This window comes from Chiloscyllium plagiosum, unplaced genomic scaffold (assembly GCF_037043375.1).
Source record: "Chiloscyllium plagiosum isolate Xiang-an unplaced genomic scaffold, Cpla_swu_hap1 HiC_scaffold_43, whole genome shotgun sequence".
Taxonomy (NCBI): Eukaryota; Metazoa; Chordata; class Chondrichthyes; order Orectolobiformes; family Hemiscylliidae; genus Chiloscyllium; species Chiloscyllium plagiosum.
The window spans coordinates 18,734,752-18,759,467 of record NW_028270181.1 but is presented as its reverse complement, the minus strand read 5'-3'; the positions used below and the strand labels follow the sequence as shown (position 1 = coordinate 18,759,467).

General features: G+C 38.1%; 1 protein-coding gene across 2 annotated transcripts in view; it reads left to right on the top strand.

Annotated features, from left to right (window-relative positions):
• Nucleotides 1–24,471, top strand: part of tubgcp2 (tubulin gamma complex component 2) — a 49,916-nt gene extending 25,445 nt beyond the window's left edge. The window contains exons 12-18 of one of the 2 annotated variants that reach the window (XM_043678879.2): nt 2,710–2,882; nt 8,659–8,787; nt 10,559–10,679; nt 16,998–17,141; nt 21,150–21,278; nt 21,869–22,032; nt 23,597–24,471. In XM_043678879.2, coding sequence (XP_043534814.1) covers nt 2,710–2,882; nt 8,659–8,787; nt 10,559–10,679; nt 16,998–17,141; nt 21,150–21,278; nt 21,869–22,032; nt 23,597–23,708 — 972 coding nt within the window. In that variant the 3' untranslated portion in view covers nt 23,709–24,471. Of the gene's footprint in view, nt 1–2,709; nt 2,883–8,658; nt 8,788–10,558; nt 10,680–14,615; nt 15,443–16,997; nt 17,142–21,149; nt 21,279–21,868; nt 22,033–23,596 lie in introns of those variants that run through there. The other variant, XM_087982431.1, reaches the window with a different exon arrangement.
• The last annotated feature ends 245 nt before the right edge of the window (nt 24,472–24,716 follow it).

Here is a 24,716-nt window from a genome sequence, read left to right as displayed (position 1 = left end):
TTGCAGATGACACCAAAATTGGAGGTGTAGTGGACAGGGAAGGAAGTTATCTAAAAGTACAATGGGATCTTGATCAGATGTGTCAATGGGCGAAGGACTGGCAGATAGAGTTTAATTTAGATAAATGTGAGATGCTGCATTTTGGATAAGCAAATCAGAGCAAGACTTATACACTTAAGGTCCTACGGAGTGTTGCTGAGCACAGAGACCTTGGAGTGCAGGTTCACAGTTCCTTGAAAGTGGAGTCGCAGGTAGATAGGATAGTGTAGAAGGCTTTTGGTATGCTTTCCTTTATTGGTCAGAGCATTGAGTATAGGAGTTGGGAGGTCATGTTGCGAATGTACAGGACGTTGATTCGGCCACTTATGGAATATTGCGCGCAATTCTGGTCTCCTTCCTATCGGAAGGATGTTGTGAAACTTAAAAGTGGTCAGAAAAGATTTACAAGGATGTTGCCAGGGTTGGAGGATTTGAGCTCCAGGGAGGGGCTGAATAGGTCTGGAGGTGTTTTCCCTGCAACGTCAGAGGCTGAGGGGTGACCTTATAGAGGTTTACAAAATCATGTCCTAGGCGTTTGGAAAACTGCTCATATAACACCTCTTTTTTAAAAAGTGAAGGAGATGAAAAACGGGTAACAATAGCCCAGTTATCTTAACATGTGTTTTGGGGAAATGTTGGTCTGTTATCAAGAATGTAATAACTGTGTTTAAAAATACATAATATCATGAAGCAGAGTCGGCATGGCTTCATGAAGAGGAGATCGTGCCTCACAAATTTACTAGAATTCTTTGAGGAGATAACAAGCAGTCAGACAAAGAGGTGGCAGTGGATGTAATATACTTGGATTTGTAGAAAGCTTTTGATAAGCTTTTGTTAGACTACTCAGTAAAGTAAAAGCCAGTAGTGTTGGAGTGAATATATTAGCAAGGATAGAAATTTGGCTCATAGATGAGAGTTTTGAGTGGGGGACATTTCCAGGATGGCAACCTGTTACTAGTGGAATGCCACAGGGATCAGTACTGGGGCAAGTTTGTGGATGACACAAGATTAGGTGGAAGGTGTGTGCCATGGATAACACAAAGAGTCTGCATAGGGATAGAGACAGAATAATCAAGTAAACAAAAATGTGTCAATGAGATGTAATGTGAGAAAAGGTGAGGGTATGAACAGAAGAGCTCAATATTATTTAAATGGAGAAAAACTGCAGAAAGCAACAGCTCAGAAGGATTTGGGAGTCCTTTTACATGAATCACAAATGTTAGCAGCCAAGTTCAGTATGTAGTAGGAAAGCCAAATAGAATGTTGGTATTTATTTCAAAGGAAATGGATTACAAAAGTAGGGAGGTTTTAATGAGTTTTAATAAGATTTATAACTCTGGTTGAAGTTCTAGATATAGGTTTGCTTGCTGAGCTGGAAGGTTCATTTTCAGACATTTCGTCACCATACCAGGCAATATCATCATTGAGTCTCCGGAAGAGGCACTGTGGCATGGCTTGCTTTCTATTTGTGTTTGGGTTTACCTTGGGTTGGTGACATTATTTTCTGTGGTGATGTCATTTTCTGTTCTTTTTCTAGGTGGGGGTGGATGGTAAATGGGATCTGAGTCAATGTTTTTGTTGATAGAGCTCCGATTGGAATGCCAAGCTTCTAGGAATTCTCATGCATGTCTCTGTTTGGCTTGGCCTAGGATGGATGTGTTGTCCCAGTCGAAGTGGTGTCCTTCCTCATCTGTATGTAAGGATACGCACAAGAATTCCTCAAAGCATGGCATTCCAACTAGAACTCTAACAACAAATACATTGACTTCGATCCCATTTACCACCCCCTGAGAAAAAGGACAGGAAATGATGTCACCATAGGAAATTACATTACCAATCGAAAGAAACTAGACACATAAATAGAAAGCAGGCCATGTCACCAGTGATTCATCCAGAGGCTCACTGATGATGTTACCTAGTATGGTGATAAACGTCTGAAAATGGACTTCCCAGCTCAGCAAGCAAACCTACATCCAGTAGGGAGGTTTTGCTAAAACTGTACAAGGCACTAGTCAAATTACAGCTGGAATACTGTGCCCAGTTTTGGGCACATCTAATAAGGAAAGAAATATTGGCATTGGAGGCAGTGTGAAGGTTCACTATGCTGATACTCTATGGAGGGACTGTCTTGTGGGGAGACGTTGAATATGATGGGCCTGTACTCATTACATTTTAGAAGATGAGAGGCAATCTTATTGAAATGTACAAGGTACTTAACGAACTTGACAGTGTAGATGCTGAGAAGTTGTTTCCCCTTGTTTGAGAGTCTGGGACCAGAGACCATCATTTCAGAATGAGGGGTTATTCATTTAAGACAGACATGAGGAATTTCTTCTCTGAGGATAGTGAATCTGTGATTTTTTTAATATTGCAGAGGGCTGTCAATGCTGTGTTGTTAAGTGAGAGAATCAGTGGCCAGGGGGAGAAAGCAGGAAAGTGGAATTGATGGTTATCAGACCTGTCATAATCTCATTGAATGGCAAAACAAACTCAATGGGCTGAATGGCCTACTTCTGCACCTAAACTTCTATGGTCTTAACTATCAAAACTATTACTTCAACTAAATTCCTGTACAGCTACATTAATGCACATTTTAAATTACTGTCACTGTCAGTTGTCTGAGTTTTTGATCCAGTAAATGAAACTGAGTAATATTTCATTCCTCTGCAGATTAATCTAATGCCACATGACCTCATCACTCAACTGCTGCGCGTTCTGGCTATTGAAACCAAACAGGAAAAAGCTATCATCAATGCAGATCCAACAGAGATTGCCCTTAGTGGCCTGGAAGCTTTCTCCTTTGATTATGTTGTGAAATGGCCACTTTCATTGATTATAAATAGGTAATTGATCTTGTTTAGCTGCACTGCACCATGCAAATCTACCAAGTGTTCCTCAGTTAATTTATTTGTTTGGTTGGGACTTGAACAATACCTGATCAAGGCAATGCAGCTTTCTGGTGATGTTGGAAACTTAAATGCTTCTTTAGACTGTAATTTAGTTTCTGGAAATTCACTGCAGCTTTACAAAGGACATGCTGCTCACCAGTTGAATAGATCGCGTTAATGTTAGTTTGACTTGACTTCAAGACTTGTTACAAATTTATGTACAAAATTTAGACTGACAACATAGCGAGAAGGTTTTTGGAGATACCATCTTTCAACAGATGCACTATATTTCTACTCCAATGGAAATAGAATATCCCTTTCATTTATATAACCATGGCCAATGGGATAGACGTCAAGCACATTGACAATCTGCAACTTTGTAGCCTGACATATGCCTCCTGTACCATCAGCAGCAAGCCAGGAAATTAACTCTAGTTCAAGAGGCCAAGCCAGGAATGGCATCAAGCATATCTAAAAATGAGGTATCAACCCTCAGTCAATTTGATTTATTTCCTGTGATATCAAGAAACACTTGGAGATACTGGATACTGCAAAGACCCTGACACCATTCAGCAGCAGTACTAGAGACTAGTGCTCCAGAACATGCTGTGTTTGTAGTCCAGCTATTCCAGTACAAATTCAATAGTGGGATCTATGAAGCCATGTAGTGAATTTGCCAGGTATGTCGTGTACAGAGAAAGCAGAACCAATCCAACCCGGGCACTTAGCACATCACCAGAATACTTTCAGTCATCAATAAAGTGATGAAAACTGTTCTGTCAATCAGCACTAGCTCAGCAACAACCTGCTCACTGACTCCTAGTTTATGTTCCGGCAGGGCCATTCAGCCACTGACCTCATTGCAGCTTTAGTCCAAAAATACAAAAGAGCTATTTTCCAGAGGTGAGGTGAGAATTACTGCCCAGGACACCAAGGCTTATTTGACTGAATGTGGCATTTCAAGGAATCCTGGCAAAACTATAATCAATGAGAATTGAGGAGAAACTCTGTACTGGTTGGAATAAACTGACACAAAGAAATCTGGTTGTGTTGGTTGGGGTTCCATAGTCTCAGCCCCAGAACATCTCTACAAGGTTCCTCAGTGTAGTGTCCTCGGCCCAACCTCCTTCAGCTGCTTTGTTAATGACATATCTTTTCATTGTAAGATTGTCAGAAATGGGAATGTTCAGCATCATTCCCGACTCTTCACATACTGAGGTGGTCCATGCCAAAATGCAGCAAGACCTAGACATTATCTAGGAGTAATAGAAATGAACATCTCCACTAAGAGAGAGTGTAGCCATGGTTCCTTGACATTTAATGATATGCAGGCCCCATTATACACATTCTGTGCGTTACCATTCACCAGAAACTGAAGTGGACTGGTCATAGAAGTACTGTGGCTCCTAGAGCGGGTCGGAGGCAAGGAATCACACACTAAGTAACTCCCTACCTGACCCCCAAAAGCCTATCCACTATCGAAATGCACAAGTCAGAAGTGTGAAGGAATATCCCCATTTGCCTGGATGGCTGCAGTTCCCACAACTTTCAAGAAGGGTGAAAGCATCCAGGTCAAAGCAGCCCACTGGATTGGCACCACATCAACAAATATTCACTCCCTCCAATACCTACTGTCAGTAGCAGCAGTGTGTGCTATGTACAAGTTTCAGTCCAGAAATTCAGTAAGTCTTTTTAGCACTTACTGGCTAGAAGGACAGATGCAGTGAAATATGAAAGTAGCACCAGCTGCAATTTCCAGTCCACATCACTCACCATCCAGATTTCAAAATATACCACCTTTCCTCCAGTGTCGCTGGGTCAAACTCCAGGAACTCCTTCCCTGACGACATTGTGAGTGTACCTATACCAAACTTACTGCAGCAGTTCATCACCATCTTCTCAAGGGCATCCAAGAATGGGCTGTAAATACTGGCCCAGCCAATGACGCCCAGATCCATTATTGATTTTTTTTTTAATTCAAAAGCGATACTGTCTAATGTTCTCCCTTAGCTGACACTACACAAAAATTAAATTAATTGGTTAACTCTTCATTTATTGTTAGAAGGATGTAGCTGTGCATATAATGGCTGTGCATTTTCCTACATTACAACTGATTACAGGTCATAGGTTATCCCCTAGTTGTAAAGTGCTTTGACATCTCATGATGATCCATTGAACCACCTTGGCAGAAATATTTTTAGATTACTTCAGTGTTTTGAAAAAAAAGTATGAACGACAAAAATGCAAAAGGCAATCTGATTTTTCTGACTCTAAAAATATTAATCTGAAGTTGATCAAAATAGTTAAGGCAGTTATCCGAATATTACTGGAATTACTTTAAACTTAATATTTAATGCAATGTTACATGAATAGCTTAAAAAGTTAATCAACAGAGTTTTAAGTCAAAGATCCAAACCCTGGGGCTACTTGAAGTAGTATTGTTTGATTCAGTCCTGTCAATTCTTAAATAAACTATTAAATATTAAGATACAGTAGTGAAGAATTCTAATATTTAAGAATGGTATAGGGTTAAGGACTGTACTATCTGTCCTCCTCCAGGATGTTTTGTGTTGCCTGATTATGCAGAATTTTTACATTTGTGGAATTTGATTTTAGAATTCATAATCAGTCCACATATTTACATTCCAAAACATGTATTGTTTGCCCTCTTCCATGCAGAGACAATGTATTCCATCCAACAATTAGTCTTGATTACAGTAAATCTCACACTGGAAGTTTAAACTGGATTTCTAATATAATCGTAGTCAAATAATTGAGCAGGCCTGGGTCCCTGGCACTCTGAGGTAGCAGTGCTAACCTCTGAGCCACCATGCCACCCATACTAAGCCACCATGCAGCCACTCATAGTACTACCAATCAATTGTGATAAAAGTTACGTTATTTTAATAATGAAATTGTAGATTCTTTCTCAAACATTAGATTATATAATATTATAAGTTTCAGCACTAATGGGAGGTAAACAAACTAGAAAATTAGCTAACAACACTGAAGTGTCTGCAACTAAAATATTGTGAAACCTGCACCCTCAAAACCATGGCCACTATAATAAATTGAGATGCACAACCTGCTCCACATCTGGATACATCAATTATGTGATTGGAAAAGTAGGTGAAGCATATCTGAGCTGCCATTTTCCATTTTTAATATATTTTTAATCTATTTTGATGTAAGTCAATTCAGATCTAAAAAAGATACTTCAAAACTTGCTGAATTTTTCATATTGATCATGAAATCTCATTGAAGCTAGTCTGTAACCTCTCATTCCAGTGGTTTTTAGTTTCATTTTATCAGCATATTAATCCTTTTTAGTATAAAACCATGATATCAGTGGAAAAGATTTGCTAACTGTTAACAGGATTTTTTTTTTGTTTGACCGCAACCCATTATGCCGTGACATTTCAGCTTTCTAACTGATTTCCAGGCAGGATCTGTCACCCTGCTGACTGAGAATCATATGCCAGCAATCATCTGTCTGGCAGGAAATTCGGTTAGCAGATACTCATTGGAATTCAGGGTCATTATAGATACCTGGGAAGTTTGGCAGTAAATGCCTATCTGAAATTTGAATCCCTTATTAAATATGCTTCTGTTCAGTGCATTTCACAGATTTATTTTGTAGGATTTTTAATTTTATTTTAATTTTATTAAAAATGGCTTTAATTTAAAATTAAATAAGAGGAAGATCTGCGCTATGTGCAAGGCTCACTAATCCTTTTTACTGGAACAACCAAGGGAGATTTTTTGTTTTCTTGGAGCAAAAACTTCAAATTTAATCGCAAAGCTGCAATAAGGAAATTAGTTTTTTTTAAAAAGTATGACTCTACATCTAGGGGGCAGCATGGTGGCTCAGTCGTTAGCACTGCTGCCTTACAGCGCCAGGGACCCAGGTTCGATTCTAGCCTCTGGTAACTGTCTGTGTGGAGTTTGCACATTCTCCCCGTGTCTGCGTGGGTTTCCTCTGGGTGCCCTGGTTTCCTCCACAGTCCAACGATGTGCAGGTTAGGTGAATTGGCCATGCTAAATTGCCCAAAGTGTTAGGTGCGTTAGTCAGAGGGAAATGGGTCTGGGTGGGTTACTCTTCGGAGAGTCGGTGTGGACTTGTTGGGCCGAAGGGCCTGTTTCCACACTGGGGAATCTAACCTAATCTAATCTAATCTAATTATAAAGCACTCAATATTTGACTACCTTTGATCACAAAGTTTGACTTAAACTGGAGTCACTGGGAATTGTGGACTCTGAAATCCTACATAACACAAAGGGAGCTGTTATGATTGTAACTCCTCTCAGTCCAAAGATGATATCACAGGAGTTCTTTAAGGTGGTGATCTAGGCTCAACCATCTTGAGCTGCTTCAAAAATGACCTTTTATCCATTATTAGTTCCAAACTAGGGATGTTTGCTGATGTTTGCACAATATTCAAGACTTTACTATCTCCTCAGGAACTGTGTCCTGGTGCAGCAAGATATGGGCATCATTGCACACTTGGTCTGATAAGTGGCAAGTGCCAGACAATGATTATCACAGACAATAACAACTGCTGGTCAAATATAGAAAGCTTAATACTATGTACAAAATAAATACTTTGAATGAATCTGAAATCACTAAACACAATTGTCTTGATCTGATCACTCAAGCTACCAATTGCTGTGCTCCAAACTGGGCTCAGTTTTGTTTCCCTGCCTTCATGGCTTTGTTTTACATGTTGCACATAATTGACTTTGTTGGGTAAAGAACACAGGAATTAAATGTGTTACATTGCATGCAATAAGTAAGTGACTGTCTCTCATTGTTTGATTCCAGTTCAGTCAGTGTCTAAGTACTGCACTTCTTACCTTCAGTTATTTTCTCAAACACATGCAGCTTGTAGTTACATTTTGTGTTTTCTACTTTTGATTTCTTGTCATTCTTGCCCCCCTCCTATCTCTGATCACAGTGTACTTCAGCACAAGGCCTCTATATACAATGGAGTTGAAGCTAAAATGCCCTGGAACGGCATGAATGAGTTTTCCTGATGTGTGTTAGAGCACTTATTTGATGTAGGAAGGTGAACTATATTTAAAGTATGAGAAGGCATACTTCATCTTGAAATATCAAGTACATACAACTGTAAACGTTAACTTTATGATAGTGAATAATAGCTTAATCTTATCTTCAACAGCAAGTCTGATGCTTTCACAACAAATGCTGGAGAGAGCTTTTGTCTTTATACCATGGATGATTTTTCCAATCTTGCATAACATTACTTTGCATATTCAAAGGTAAGGTTGCCATAGTTCCAGAGAACAATAGGGTTGCTATCTCATTAGAGAGAGAGACAGCTGGTGATGATTTTAACCTATGGGTCACCGTGTCTCAGGCAAGGGGAGTGGTTGAGAAGGTGACACCTTCATGGTAATCTCAGCCAGTACAGGAATTCAACCCATCACTCTGCATCACAAACCAGCTAATCAGCCAACTGAACTATCCAATTCCTAGTACGTGTTAAAAATTCTAGAGAGCATTAGAAATAATAACTTTCTTTTAGCAGAGTACCAAAGTTTAAAATTATATGCATATGCTTTGAAAACGCAATGCCATAGATGCATTCTAAACATCTGTATAAAGGAGGCTTTATGTAGTTGTTCCAATGACATTGCCAACAAAGATCTTATTTCTATTTTTAGAGTTGCATTTTTGTAAGCTCACTATTCATTTCTTTATCGTCATTAGGAAAGCTTTGACGAGATATCAAATGCTCTTCAGGCACATGTTTTACTGCAAACATGTGGAACGGCAGCTGTGCAATGTGTGGATCAGTAATAAAGTTGCAAAACAGTATTCATTACACTCTGCTAAATGGTAAGTATGATGTTTTGGAACAAGGTGTACCATGATTCTCAAGATTTACTGCATTGCCGGGTTACTACTGGTATAGTTTATTTCCAACAATTCTGAGCCTCCATCTCTGGATATGCTGGATCATAATCCAATTTTGAAATGTTCAGATTCTTCACATTTTGCTGCAGAGCAATTTTTTTGTTTCTAGTGGAACTTATTGTTGGACGGCATACATTGCTTGAAGGAAAACAGCATCATTTCATTGTAATTCACAGGCCAAATGGACTTGCAATTTGTGTAAAATGTACAAAATTACATGGGCTCACGTTATCAATGATCTAAGTATTAATGCTTGCATTGTGATAAAATTCCTTTAAAATGTATCCTTGTTTTATATGGGAGATATAAAACGTGGTTTAGCCAGTCAAAAGAGCATGGGGTAAGAACGTGGAGAATAACATACGGATCCACTTATTAATATGCTACTTGTTCATTTTTGGCATTTTGTTTAAATATATGAATTAATAGTTATTTATATTGAATCAAGTAAATGTACTTTAGCTGATTGAAACCAAGCCTAAAAATTGCAGTTTTACATGAGAATTCCATTGAGCAGATTTTTTTCTTGTAAATTGAGAAACCTTATGTCATTTATCCACCCAAAATGTTTAATGAGCTCCATCATAGCCATCTGTGCAGAATACAAGGTGTGGCTCAAACTTTATATACATAAGACACACTAACTGGAAATTTCTGTGGGTTCACATAATCTGTTCCCATAATTTTAGCAGTGGATTGGGTGAAACCACAAGAAAATATCTGATAGAATTCTTTGGAGACATATAATTGGATGAATGTTCAATTTGATCTGTCATGGTGTCGTTTTTTTGTTTTGAGATGTTGCCTACTTGTTTTTAATACTAACCATATTTATTCAATTTTTCTTAAATTGAAGTTAGTCAGAATTTAGAAATGTGTATTCATTGTGAATTACTCCCAGCTAGTCAAACACTGTTGCAAATATTTCAAACCTAATATACAAAATATCAATTCCTCAAAAACATTTTAACCCTTTAAAGATTCTGGTATAACACATTGTTTTTGTGAAGGCATGGATTCTGAATTGGTATCAACAGAAACTCGTCTAGTCATACTCTTGTTCTCTCTCTTGTCAAATAGCATATGAGACGACCATTCCCATAACCAAGTTCCTTCATAAATGGGTAGGTCATTAGTCAGAGTCAACTCTCTTGACAGGAGAAGTGCCTAGTCACACATTGTGGGTAGTGGGGAGGTTATCACCTCATGTTCCATTAGACATGAGTCATCAATTTAGTATTTGGGTGCTGGAACTTTGGCCTCTTGATGGTGTAATGCAGCTACTTCATCCTCCTCAGACGTGAGTTTCCTGCTAGATGTCAACCTGGTATACAGAGACCAGAGTTTCTCATCTTTTCTCACTGGTACTCTCTGCATAGCCTTCTGACCTGAGTGAAAATGGTACTACTGAGCCAAGGTTCATGTCTCTGATATGTTTTAAATTCGGGTATTTTTTCTTTTACAAGCAAGATTGAATCTGAACTTTTATGAGAAAGAGAACAGGGAAATGTAGCAATTTTAACTTGAGGGAAAACTTGCATGTAAATTGATTAAAGTCTTACATTGTGACAAAGTGATGGAAAAAATCAATTTTATTCTCACCCTTTTGTTCTGAATATGGAGATTTTATTTATTGTCTTTCGATCGTTCAGGTTTTAGATGTTCACCATAAGTTTTTTGCTTTATCCATTAGGTTTGCTGCAGCTTTCACTTTGAGACAGCGAATGCTGAATTTTGTGCAGAATATTCAGTATTACATGATGTTTGAGGTTATGGAGCCGAATTGGCACATTATGGAAAGTAATCTAAAATCCGTAAGTAATTAAAATCTTCAAAATAACTGGAGAGAAATTTACAGAAGTCTAGTGGTACCTCACTTTCACCTAGTACTTTGTTCATACCATTTTATTGTATAAAATATTGCCAAACTCCCAGACATTTGGTGCTGTACTTGTGTGCTGTATAGCCTTTAACTTGGTCAATGTGGAAAAGATTAGCTCAGCATTTCTTTTCAGTTATAATCATGAGGTAAATTACATTAAGCAAATGTAAATTACCTGCTGTTAAAAGCATTTAGTTTTAATGAATACTCTGAATATGTTTTGTTTTTCCCTACTTACTAACCTCACGTAAACCTTTTGGCAATAATGGAAAAATTACTGAGGAATCGTAACCTAAATGTGGAAGACATTACTGTAGAGACAGCTAATTAAATCAAAATGTACGCTAACCATACTCTTGTCATGCAGTCTCACGGTACTTATTAAAATGTTCAAGAACAATATTTCATAGTTATTTATGCCCCAGTTAATATTGGCTATAGTGTATATTCTATTAATATTTATAAGTGGAAGTATTTGAAATAGAAATGCATCTTGAATGTTTTCACTTTGAAATTATTGCTTTTGATTGTTGTTTGTTAGAACTCAGTCATTGGCTTATTATGGATACCAGTAAGAATGAAAAGGTTTGTTATAGATACTTCACATGTACAGTTGGGGGTCATTCAATCTCTGTCAATCTATGTTTCCAGTTTTAAAATATTAGTGTTGCTCACACTTAGGGTAAAATCACATGTGCCCAGATTGTGGCTTAGAACCATAGATGTCTAAATTTATATAACAGAATATTGTATTTGGTGACTTGAGTGCAATTTTTCCTTTGCTCACACAGAGTATGATTTTAATTGGCAGCTGTGTTTGTTTGTACTGTGCCTTGAGAGTGTAATTAATGCCTGAAATTGAAGTAAGGAAATTGGCCTTTGGTGCCCAGAAATATGGGACATTTCCTGTTCTGTTGTTAACAACACTGAAAAAGGATTTTAAAATTTAATTTGTCATAGTCATAGAGATGTACAGGATGGAAACAGACCTTTTGGTCCAACTCATCCATGCCGACCTGATATCCTAACCTAATGTAGTCCCATTTGCCAGCGCTTGACCCATATCCCCCTCAATTCTTCATATTCAAGTCCAGTGTTGGACTGGGGTGTACAAACTTAAAAATCATACAACACAAGGCTATAGTCCAACAGATTTATTTGGATGCACTAGCTTTCAGAGCACTGCCCCTTCATCAGGTGGTTGTGGAGAATAAGATCAGTGGATACAGATAAATTCTGTGTCTTAGGATCTTATTAACCACAACCACCTGATGAAGGAGCAGCACTTCGAATGCTAGTGCTTCCAAATAAACCTGTTGGACTATGACCTGGTGTTGTGATTTTTAACTTCCTATTCATATACCCATCCAGATGTCTTTTATATCCACCACTTCCTCTGGCAGCTCATTCCATACACACACCACACTCTGTGTGAAAAAATTGTCCCTTAGGTCCCTTTTATATTTTTCCCCTTATCCTAGAAGTATAGAACAAAATCATTGGTTAAAGCACAGCAGGAGGCCATGCAATCCTTTTGAGTTCATGCTATCTCTTTGCAAGAACAAATTGGCTACTCTTACTGTACCATCCTCTCCTCACAGCGCTGACATTTTTTTTCCTCCTAAGTAAAGAGGTGAATTGGCCATGCTAAATTGCCCATAGTGTTATGTCCATTAGTAAGAGGGAAATGTGTCTGTGTAGGTTACTCTTCGGAGGGTTAGTGTAGAATTGTTGGGCGAAGGGCCTATTTCCACACTGTAGGGTAACCCAATCTAATCTAAAAGCTATCATTGAATCTGACTCCCACCACAGTCATAGACAGTGCATTCTAGAACCTAACTGCATTAAAGTTCATAAGACATAGGAGCAGAATTAGGCCATTTGATCATGGCTGATATACTCTTATCCCCCATTTTCCTGCGTTCTCCCAATAACCCTTCAACCATTAATAATTAAAAATCTGTCTAAATCCTCCTTAAATTTCCTCGCTGTCCATCATCCACTGCACTTTGGGTAGTGAAAAGTTTCTCCTCAATGTTATTTTAAATTTGCAACCCCTTATCCTAAGACTATGACCTCTCGTCTGAGAATGCCCCACAAGAGGAAGCATCTGCTCCATGTCTGTTTTATCCATACCGGAAAGTTGATTTGCAGACATTTCATACATCTGCAAAACATCTGCAAACAAAACATCTGCAAATTGACTTCCCAGCTCAGCGAATATACCTACATCCATGACAGCTGGCACCCGAGCTACAAATCTTTTCACAAACCTTATCCATACCCTTTATCATCTCGATTTGATCTCCCTCGTTCTTCTAAATTCCAGACAGTATAGGCCTAAACTCTTCAATCTCTGTTCTGAGAGAGAAACCCCTCATGTCTGGGATCAATCTAGTGAAACTCCTCTGAAGTGCCTCCAATGCCACGACATCTTTCTCCTCAAAAGGGGATCAAAACTGCACACAATTTCCCAGGTGCAGTCTCACCAATGCCTTGTATAGTTATACCAATGCTTCCTTATCTTTAAATTCTAAAAATGGTTTTCCTCTTGTTTTCTTTGGTTCTTTTACCAATCACCTTAAATTGCTTTCCACTGGTCTCACCCTTCTGCCTGTGGGAAAAAGTTACCTCAATCTACTTTATCAAGACCCCTCATTATTTTGAACACTACTATCGCATCTCGTCTGTAAGGAAGACAAACCCAATCTTTCCAATCTGTCCATGTAACCGCAGTTCCTCATCCCTGAAACCATTTTCATAAATCTTTTCTGCATAATCTCTAAAATCTTTACATTTTTCTGAAAGTGTGGTGCCTTTTCATTCTATTTATAAATCCCACCATCCTGTAAACCTTTTTAACTATTGTCTCAACCTCACCCTGCCATTTTCAACATTGTATGTACATAAGCCCCCAAGGTCTGTTGGTTCCACTGAACATAAAACAAGCTGTTAAGCATATGCATCGGAAGAGTCATGAGCAACTAAAAAGGTGTTCAAATTATAGTATAAATGCCTTTTTGTGTGCAAGTTCCTGGAACTCCAGTCAGCTTCCTGTTGTATCTCAGATGTCTGACTAGCTTAGATCGGTTCAGGATCCAGTGTACCCGTGGCATTATGCTTTTCTGAAAATGGATTTTGAAACTGTTTAGGTCACTAAAATGAGTGTAGTTGGTCTGAGAATGTTGCTTTCTGCTATTTAAACGTACTCTATATAGATGCAGCTGCTCATAGATGTATCAGGAAAGAAGAAAACATTGCATTGTCTTTGGATTGAACATATGATTGCTAAGTAAGAAACTAGCTCCCATGCAGTAGTCCAGTAACAGAAATTGATTTAATTCTCTTTCAAGCATATTAGCTTTTATTTTTTATGTGAGATGAGTTCTGGTTGGGCAAATGGCCTGATGTTGGAAGTTTTGCTCAAAATCTTGATACATTTGTGGGTGAAATTGAAAAGTTGCCATCCTTGAAGCCCAGAGTGGAATTGCTACTCCCAGGCTTCCTCAATTATGTTTCAGTTCTTTGCATTCTGTGGTGCTATCAGTTCATTAGAATATGTGAAATTTTTTTAATATTGTCTATTTCTGTCTCAAACTTAATTTCTAATACTAATCCTGATTTTTTTTTTTAATTTGCTGCTCCCTATTTCCTGATTCCATCCAGAAGGTGAATGATGTAAAGATATGGGTACTCTAAAGCAAAATCATGCTTGTCATGATAACCTGAAAATGATATTCTGTCATCTGAATTATGACCCATGAATTTATATCTTTTTGATTAGGACCAGGATGTTTACTTAATTGCTAACTAATTGGTTCTAGATATGAAGATAATTTATCATTAAATTAATTTCAATAATGTCAAGAAACGGTTGAAGGCACTGAATATTGCAAAGGCTATGTGCCCTGAAAACATTCCAGTAAGAGTACTGAAGACTTGTGTTCCAGATCTAGCTGCACCACTGGCCAACTGTTCCAGTAAAGCCAACAACACTGACGTCTATTTATCAATATGGATAATTGCCCAGGGATGTCCTGTCTATGAAAACAGGAAAATCTAATCTAGCCAGTATTAGATTGCTCTTAATCATCAGCAAAGTGGACATTTTGTAGACAGCACTATCAAGTGGCATGTATTTGACAATAACCTGTTTAGTTTTTTTTCCACCAAACATGGACAAAAATCCTCAACTTGAGGGGAAGTGAGGGTAATCACCCTCGACAACAAGGCAGCATTTGACTCAAAATGATATCAAGGAACTTTATCAAAACAAGAGACAATGGAACTCAATGGGCAGCCTCGATAATGGTTGGAGTCATACCTAGCACAAAGGATGTGGTTGTGGTTTGTTGAAATCCAGTTGTCTCAGCCATATCTAAAGTGAACCTCTCCACAGAAGCATCTCGGAATGGTGTACTCTATCCAACTATTGTCAACTTGCTTCTTCGATTAACTTGTTCTCCCCAACACTGGTTGGTGTGTTCACTCAGAGGCTGAAGCAGTCCATATCCATGTAGGCATAACATGGACCACATCAAGTCTGACACGTGACAAGTCACATCCATGCTACATAAATTTCGAAGAGTCTGGTGCTGGAAAAGCACAGCCAGTCAGGCAGCATCCAAGGAGCAGGAGAGTGGACGTTTCGAGTATAAGATGTTCATCAGGAATGAGGGGGTGGCCCTTTGTAGAGGGAGGAGGAGAACTTCAAGGTAGGCATCCTTGAAAGAGGCTTCGCAGTAAGGTTATAATCCCTTGTAGAGGGATTATACATGGATACATAAATGCCAGGCAATGACCATCTCCAACAAGAGAGAATTTAACAATCAGTCCTTGAGACTCAATAGCATTGCCATCACTGAATTCCTCACTATCAACATAGTGAGGGCTACCAAGGATGAGAGTGTGACTGGGCCAGCCTTTTAAATACTGTGGCTACAAGACCACATCAAAGGCCAGGAATCCTGCAGCAACTCACCTACTGACTCTTCAAAGTCTGTGCCATCTAGAAGGCATAAGTCATGACAGTGATGGAATATTATCTACTTGTCTGGATGAGATCAGTTGCAACAACATTCAAGAAGCTTGACACCACCTAGGACAAAGCAGCCTGTTTAATTGACACCCTATATAACATCTTAAACATCATTTCCTCCACCACTGAAGTACAGTGACAGGAGTATGTACCATCTCTAAGATGCACTGCAACACTTTACCAAGACTCTTTAAACAGCACTTTCCAAATTTGCAGCATCACCCACCTGGAAGGACATGACTAGTAAATGCATGGGAACAACCCAACCTGCACACTCCCCTCCCAGCTCTAGACCATGATGATTTGGACATTCTTTCAATGTCTCTGGGTCAAAATCCTAGAACTTCCTTCCCAATAGCACTATGGCTGTCTCTGCACGTCATAGACTGCAATGGTTCAAAAAGGAAGCTCATTGTCGTCTTCTCAAAGGCAATAAAGAATGGGTAATTATTGGCCCAGCCAGTGATGCCCGAATCTCATGAATGAATTTTTAAATTGACCAGTTACTGGACAACATCAGTTTGGGATATTGATGTTGTGCATTATAGTTTTGCACGCTAAATAGTAATTTGCACTACTTTGAGACAGCTTTATATTAGGAGGTGGAAAGGGGTGCCATTCTGGCTGATCATGACAACCACTGCGTGGCAACACAGTGGCTCAGTGGTTAGCACTGTTGCCTCACAGTGCCAGGGACCCAGGTTCGATTCCAGCATCTGGCAACTGTCAGTGTGGAGTTTGCACATTCTCCCTGTGTCTGCGTGGGTTTTCTCTGGCTTCCTCCCATAGTCCAAAGATGAGCAGGTGAGGTCGAATGGTCATGCTATAAAATGTCCATAGTGTTCATGGATGTTAGGTTAGGTGCGTTAGTCAGGGTTAAACTTAGGGTAGGGGAATGGGTCTGGGTGGGTTACTCTTCAGAGACTCGTGGACTTGTGGGGCCGAAGGGCTTGTTTCCACACTGTCGGGATTCTATGACAATAACTAAAAGAAAGTTTAGGCATTTACCTATTACATACTTTCTAGGAACTTATGAAGTTACCTATTCAGCATTTTAACTCTTAAGTGAAGCAACATTTTTTTGCAAATTTACATTATGGATAACATTCATCAGTCCCCTGCCATCTTAATCATAAAGCAGTATTTAACTAAGGTTAATGTGTGAATTATCCTGTGATGAATCAGTACTTTTCATAATTTGTGTTTCATCAGGCATCCAATATTGATGAGGTTTTGAGCTATCATACCAGTTTTCTGGACAATTGTATGAAGGATTGTATGTTAACTAATACAGTGCTGCTGAAGATTTTTTCAAAACTTATGTCCGTATGTGTCATGTTTACCAACTGTATGCAGGTAAGCCCATTCAATTCCATTGTACTTATTAAGATTTTGGTGTTCTTCTGTTTTGTAGTCACATCTCATTCTTCCTAGTGAAATCAGCTAACTGCCTACCAGTGATGCTTTGCTCTAACTGAAACCAAGAATCATTTGGGGGGGGTTGATTTCCAATAAGAAACTTAGAAATTTGAGTTTCCCTGTTTGCTGTGGGGTTTTTACAGCACAGTGAGCATAGTTTGGCTTGATAGGTTCCCTGTTAGAGTGATGCTGATAAATATTGCCATACCCTCGTAACTTAAAATTCTTAGGCAGCTGAATAGAGTCTAGTTTTATTTTATTTTCCATTTTGGAGAGAGAAAAAATTAAGCTACTGGCGTAATTCTGTACAATTGATATCTTTTGAATGAAGCATTAAACTGAGGACCTAGTCATTGCACTACTTCCAAAAAGGATTAGGGAGTTCTGGCCAGCTTCCTGCTGGAAGGTTTAACTAGCAAAACAGACTATCTGGTGGTCATCTCTGTGCTATTCACTGTGCATCAATTGGTTGCCACATTCCTACATTGCAATAGTGGCTTGCCATTCAAAATTACTTTAGTTAGGATGCCTTGACACACACAGGCTACTTATATGCAGGATTTTCTATTTATTTTGTTGTCTTGTCAAGATAGATATTAGCACAGTCCTGATTGACTGAATTATAGTTTCTCTTCTGCGAGTTTCCTTGAAGTACATGACTTAATAAGTATTTCTTTAAAAATCAAGTCAAGTTATCCAATGAATGATTATCATGATGAATTTAAACAATTGTCTGCTAAATTTGGAAATAAGTATTGATAAAACAAAAAAAACTGTGGAAATTAAAACAAGAGTATCTATCACTTCCACTGAAATATAATGGATTGGGTAAATGGAAGGAGTCATTTCCTGAGTGTGGGAGATTTCAAGACTGGGGGCATATTATGAAGGTGAGAGGAGAAAGATTTAAAAAAGACAGGGGAGTTTTTTTAATACAGTGTGTCCCATGTGTGGAATCAACTTTCGGAGGAAGTGTTGGATGTGGGTACAGTTACATTAAAAAGACATTTGGATAAGTACACCAATAAATGTTTGGAGGGATGTGGGCCAAGCGCAGGCAGATGGGGCTAGTTTAGTTTGGGATTGTGGTCGGCATGAACTGGTTGGACCAAAGTGTCCGTTTCCATGCTGTATGACCCTATGACTCCATAACTGATCCTTTCCATATCCATGGATCCAGTTCAGGGCATCACCAAGTCAGTCAATTAAATGTTTGGTATCTCCCATTCTAACAACAATATATTAGATCAGATATAAAATATGCATGTCATATGTCTCAATCATTGGATAAAAGTGCAGAATGAGAAATCAAAATCAAACTTCAGTTGTCTTTCATAAATGAGAACATGTTGCAGAGGTCCATTTTAGTTCAGTTCCTAGCTAAATTACAAATTATGTCAAGCCCAGGGCCTGTAACCCAGGATTTGTTAATTGTATTTAACTTCCATTCTAAACAAGGCCACACCGTATATGGTGTTGAGTGTGTAATTATATATTTGGCAGGCTGATTTGTTTTTGGTTTACTGCAGGCAGTTTTGTTATTTTAAGAGTTAATCACTAAGTCCCATTTAAGTAACTTGAGAAATTCGAGAATTGTCCATTGAAGCTTCAAAAGGTGTGAAGATTCAAAGGCTTCTGCAGTATTGAACAAGAGACCGGATGGAAACCACAGGGAATTACAGCAGAATTGACTTTGCTTTATGGAACAATTATACATTAGTATTAGCACTGCAGTCATTTTGTTTGTTTAATTGTGATTTTTAAACTGACTGAAAGAACCATTGTACTTGTAAAAATGTCAGGAAATGGTGTGAAAACAGCTCTATCACGAGCTAAACTCACTGTGAATGGCATGAGAGATTTGGTTTTTCTGTCTTGACGTTGGGAGCTACAAACAAAGGTTGCTCAGAAAGCTCCTCTGTTCTATTGAAAACTTTTGAAGGCAATTTTCAAATACCAGCAGAACCAGTAAAGAGAAAGGATCTTTACTTTCTCCCCAGAGCTGTCGACATACTGAGTTTATTCACCAAGCAGCCTCCAACTATTCAATAACCAAAGCCGTCACTGCAAGGAATGTCATTTAGGCTATTCAGCTCACCAAGCTTGCCGCACCATTCTGTATCATAGCTGATTATCTACCTCATTTCCATTTTCCTGCACCATTATCACCTCACTCTATGATGTCACTAATATCTAGAATTATACCAACCTCCATGTTAAACTGACTAAATGACAGAGCTTCCATGGCTGTCAGAAATAGAGAATTCTAATGATTCACTAACCTCTGAAAGAAATCTTTCTGAATCTGTGTTAAATGTCTTGGACTTTTATTCTAAGACTCTGTCTCCTGATTTGAGACACCGAGTTGGGTGAACACAATCTTTATGTGTCTGCTCTGTCTAGCCCTTTAATTTGTAAAATTCAATAAGGTCGCCTCTCATTCTTCCTCAATTCTAAGGAAAGTGGGCCTACATTCTCTAATCATAGTAACAATTATTCCTTTAAAGTCCTATCAAGTCATCTAATTAATTATTCTCCATGGGAATTTGAACAAATGGTTGCTATATCTTTGGAAATAACTCTTGAATCAAACAAAAAAAACATCAACAAAGCTATTAAAATTAAATTCTTAAAACATGCTTCAAACTGACCTTTTCTGAATCCATGCATCCAGTTTAGGGGTACCTCATAAATTGGTTTGATGAAGCTCCACTGCATTCTGTCGACGGAAGGATGTTCTTCCTTGGTAAGGAGACAAACACTATTCCATTGTGAGACTATCCACAATAGTCTCATTAATCTATATAATTGACACTGACACCTTAACTCGTGTACTCAAACCCCTTTCATAAATGCCACATACAGTTTGCCTTTCTAATTGCTTGTTGCACCTGCATCTTAGTTTTCAGTGATATATGAACAAGAACATTCCGATCCTTTTGGACATTAACTTTTCAGTCTCTCACTACTTAAGAAATACCCTCCACCTCTGTTCCTCCTACCAGTCAACTTATCCAGATAATATGTTCTTGCAAACATCTCCAAAACCCCTTGAAACTTCCTTGTATACTACTATCAACACATTCCAATCAGTTGCGACATCCACAAACTTGGAAATATTACTTATGATCCTGTTACCCAAGTCATTGATGTACACAATGAGAAACTAGGGCCTAAGTACTGATCCTTGCAGTACCCACTAGGCTCTGGCCTGAGAGTGACTACATCCTGGCTTCAGATTTTCAATTGAACAAATATTCAAGCAAGTAACAAACGTGCAACAATCTTGCCTTTGTAAGTAACAATTGTCCTTACTTTCAATCTTTGCAACTCTATTTTGTTTGTTCAATATATCGTGTGAGTTACATGACACTATGCTTTAAATTCTGTCACTTATGATCTTATCCCACTAGCTACCTGATGAAGGAACAATGCTCCAAAAACTACTACTTCTAAATAAACTTGTTGGACTATAACCTGATATTATGAGTTTTAACTTTGTCCACCCCAGTTCAACTCTTCCTCATCTGTATTTTCTAGAATCATAGAATCCCTACAGTGTGGAAACAGGCCATTTGGCCCAACAAATCCACACCGACCCTCCGAAGAGCAATCCACCTAGACCCATTCCCCACCATTCTGCCCTATTTTAGCTTATAACTTTATCATTTTTTGTTTGCAGCAATTGTGGGGTAATAAGATAACCTTTTATCTTGTTTAAAGCATAAAGCTGTACTGCTGGTTATTTCTAAATTGGAACATTCAAACTGCAAAGGAATAGAAATGAGGTATAAAAACTCATAGTTCATGCACCACTTTACTGATCTGCATATCGTGATCGTGACAGTGGGAATAGAATTATTTTGTTCTCCTACTTCATTATCTATGTTTAATTTAGGATTGTCCGAACTACTGGAGTTTTACATTTCCTCACTTTATTCTCAGAGGTTTACTCAAAGCATAAGGATTGATAGTGAGATGTCACGCCTGACATTGGAACATGGAACAATGAAGGGTCCACCAACTCCATTGGAACGAACTGAGGAGATGGAAAAGAAGAGGCTCACCAAAAAGGCAAATATTTGGTCTAATACTGTTTTTTTACTCCTGACAGTCCACTGACCATAGCATGTTGACAACTTCTATTTTGAATTAAAAATACAGTAATCTTGTAAAATTCAGCTATTTGTAGATTATTGTAGTGGTTTGAAAACAACACAGCTCCTTTGTCCTTGGAAACTGCTATTTAAATCCATCCCATCTGGACTGAAATGGTTCTTCGTCAAATTAATTTGGCAACCACAACCCTGTTTGTTTGTAACAATGAACCACCAGCAATTTTGTAGGAATTGGCAAAATCAGGGGCTGAATGTTGGGGAAAATAGAAATATTCACATTGATGCAGTAGGTGTGTTGATGTAAGTCTGGGATTGGGGTACATGCTGAAAAGGCATGAGGGAGTGCTTGCTGCAATGGGAACAAAAATTAGATACGCTTTTATTAACTAGTATTGAATTTTAATACATGACATTATGTAATTTCTAATTTCTCTAACTTGTTTGTCGTCAGTTGCTTCATAACTCACTTATAAACCAAACAATGCTTTATTGTAAATTAAATGCTTGTTGTCCAGCCACATTATTGAAGTTTGGCTATTTTCACAGTTTGTAGCAGAGCATGTAGATGCACTGCATTCGACATCTGGATTTGAAGGTGCAATCAACACATTTGACAACAATTTCTCTTCCAATCTGCTTGACCTGCTGGACAGATTAAGCATTTCAAGTACAAATGACTGCGAGCATAGTATGATCAACATAATATACAGGTAGGTCCCTAGATTAGTTTAGTTTCCAAATACAGTATTTGAAAATTATATATTACTGTTGATGCTGAATTCATTTATTGTTTGATTATTTTGCATAAAAAAGCCAGTCTTAACAAGTGTTAAGAATCACGTTGTCTCTTAAGCTATCTTTAGTTTTTAATTTATAAATTTAATAGTTTCTTCCTAATAGCTTAAAATTGATACAATCCTGGAAAGTGATAGCACAGAAACTGGTCATTTTCCCTGATATTTTTTTCCATATCAAGTATACTGTGTAATCCCAATCCTCTGTTCAATCCATTATTTTCTTATGAGTTTAAAGAGAAAGTGTAATTCTATTTAAAACAAACAATGATTTTATCAGTGAATTTATATTCTAATACCTCTGGGAAGTAATATTTTCCGAATAGCTCCTTTAATTACTCAAATCTAGGTCTGAGACACACAAGCGAAAGACAAATGTCAGAACCTCATGAGCTGTGTAGGCTGCAAGAAACATTTCTAATATTCTTTGTCTGCAAATCTGTCTTTTCCTGTTGATCTTCAGTTCTAATGGTGCCCGCTGAATATACCCAAGATTAGTCTGCAAAAAGCTTCCTATTGGAGAGGACTAATGTTAATGTTCCAGGGAAGACCAGTTAGATATAACTCAACCTCTTCTATTGTCAGAATCATATTAGTCAATTGTAACTATAATTCATCTGCAACATGAGCAAGAAGAGAGATTTTGAAAATACAAGGCTTTTTAACATCTGAGGAGAGACACACCTGATATTTCCTTGGAGCATTCTTAATTGGCTTCAATTCAGTGTGAGAAGATCAGCCATATCCCTGGTCACACCGGAGTTACTTCAGCCAATCTGGAAAGCCCTGAAGGAAATTCCAGTAACTTATTCTGCTCGTAGGTACTGGCTTAATAATTGCAAGTGAAACCAGTGATTGAGAAGCCAGGGTTAGTAAATTCGGAATATCATGTTGACTCTTCAAAGTAAATAGGAATGTATTCTGGAGACTTGAAGGATAAATTAGTAACACACATCTTCAATTTAATACCTTTGAGATATGCCATTAAAATTACCGGGCTTTGCTTCCTATTTACCTCAAGGGTGTGATTGCTTTTTAATCGGGTAGAAGGAAGGCATGAGAGGTACTGTAGGCATCTCCTTATTTATAATTTAGGCGATGCATCAAAGTGCTGACATAAAAGAGGCTGTTGTAACAAGGCCAGCAGTTTACTTTCCACACTTATAATGTCCTGCCATCTAGTGGCAGAATTAAAAACAAATAAGCTTAACATTTAGTGATGAGCAATTTGGGACTATGAACCTGTGAAATTCAGGCCACAGTTCAGGCACTAGCATGTCATTGTAGAGTTAGTGCCACTTTGATCTAATCCCTTCATAATAATGTTACAATGCCGATCATAACGACCTGAGTGGATTTTGTGCAGGATTGAGAAGAATTTCTCGTAATCATGCTTGCAATTCAGAGCTTTCTTTTTATTCCCTTTATTATCTAAATAGATAAAATTATCTGAAATCACTCTTGTGTTTGTCCATTGCAGGTTAGATTTTAATGGATTCTACACCGAACGTCTTGAACACATGGCTGCAGAAAGGAGCAAACCGCAGGGTCCACAAGGATTTGTTGCAAGAGCAGCTTTAGCTGCTCAGTAAATTACTGGAAATGGCTTATAGATTCACCTTCATAATGATCAATAGCTGCAAGACACAATCAATATTTTGGTGTGTAATAACTGAGGCTGCTAAAAATTCATACTTGGCCATGTAAGTTATCATATATGGAATTAGATTATTTTGAAGCTTTTGTGAATAAGATTCCATTTGTTAATACTACGTTAGTTTGCAACTAGCTGTCAGAAAGAAAAGTAAAATGGAGTTATTTCTATATTCAGTATTTCTGAGCTTGAAAGGACTGGTATGAATTCCAATTCCTGAGGAAATTTGTAACAAGTAAGTTAGCCTTCTCTTTCTCCTCAGCCCCTCCACATGACTATGTTGGTATTCTCAGTGAGTGCTGTGTAGTGGGGAAAAAGGAAGCAAAAGAGGGACAAAAATCAGCCAAGCAGAAGTCAAACTGTCCCTGCAGTGCAATAGAGACTGAGCCTGGCTGTGCTGTGATCCCATCTGTTGGCATTGGCCATACCGTTGGCTGGTATTTGCTGAAGAGATTAATGAGAGAGGATTGAAATGGAAAGAGGGGAATCAAAGAGTAATGTTTTGAAATTTTTAAGTGTTCCATTGAGTGCAGGAATGTGTAAATGGGGTGGTATGTTTTCTTTTCAAAAGCTGAGAATTTCAGATTTTTTTTAAAGTCATAGTGCCTTCAATCATTTCACTTTACACCCTGCACTTCAATTTGTTTATTTTTAGTATATCTAAGTCTGTAATAAATTTTTCAATATGAAACACACCTGAATTGTGCTTTATCTTAAATTCTTTGAGAGAAATGTGTAGACTCCAAGGAACTTAATTGAAATGTTTGGACAGTCAGATAAAGGAAGCTTTTTCTCATTTATATAAACTGGATTCAAGCCCAGGTATAAACTTTGATTGGAGGTTTGTGTTCCCCAGTTCAATTTATGCAAATCCTGTGAAATTCTACTTATTTTCATGCTGTTACAGTTATTAACTCATGCGTTTTGTTCATTTGTTCAAACTCTG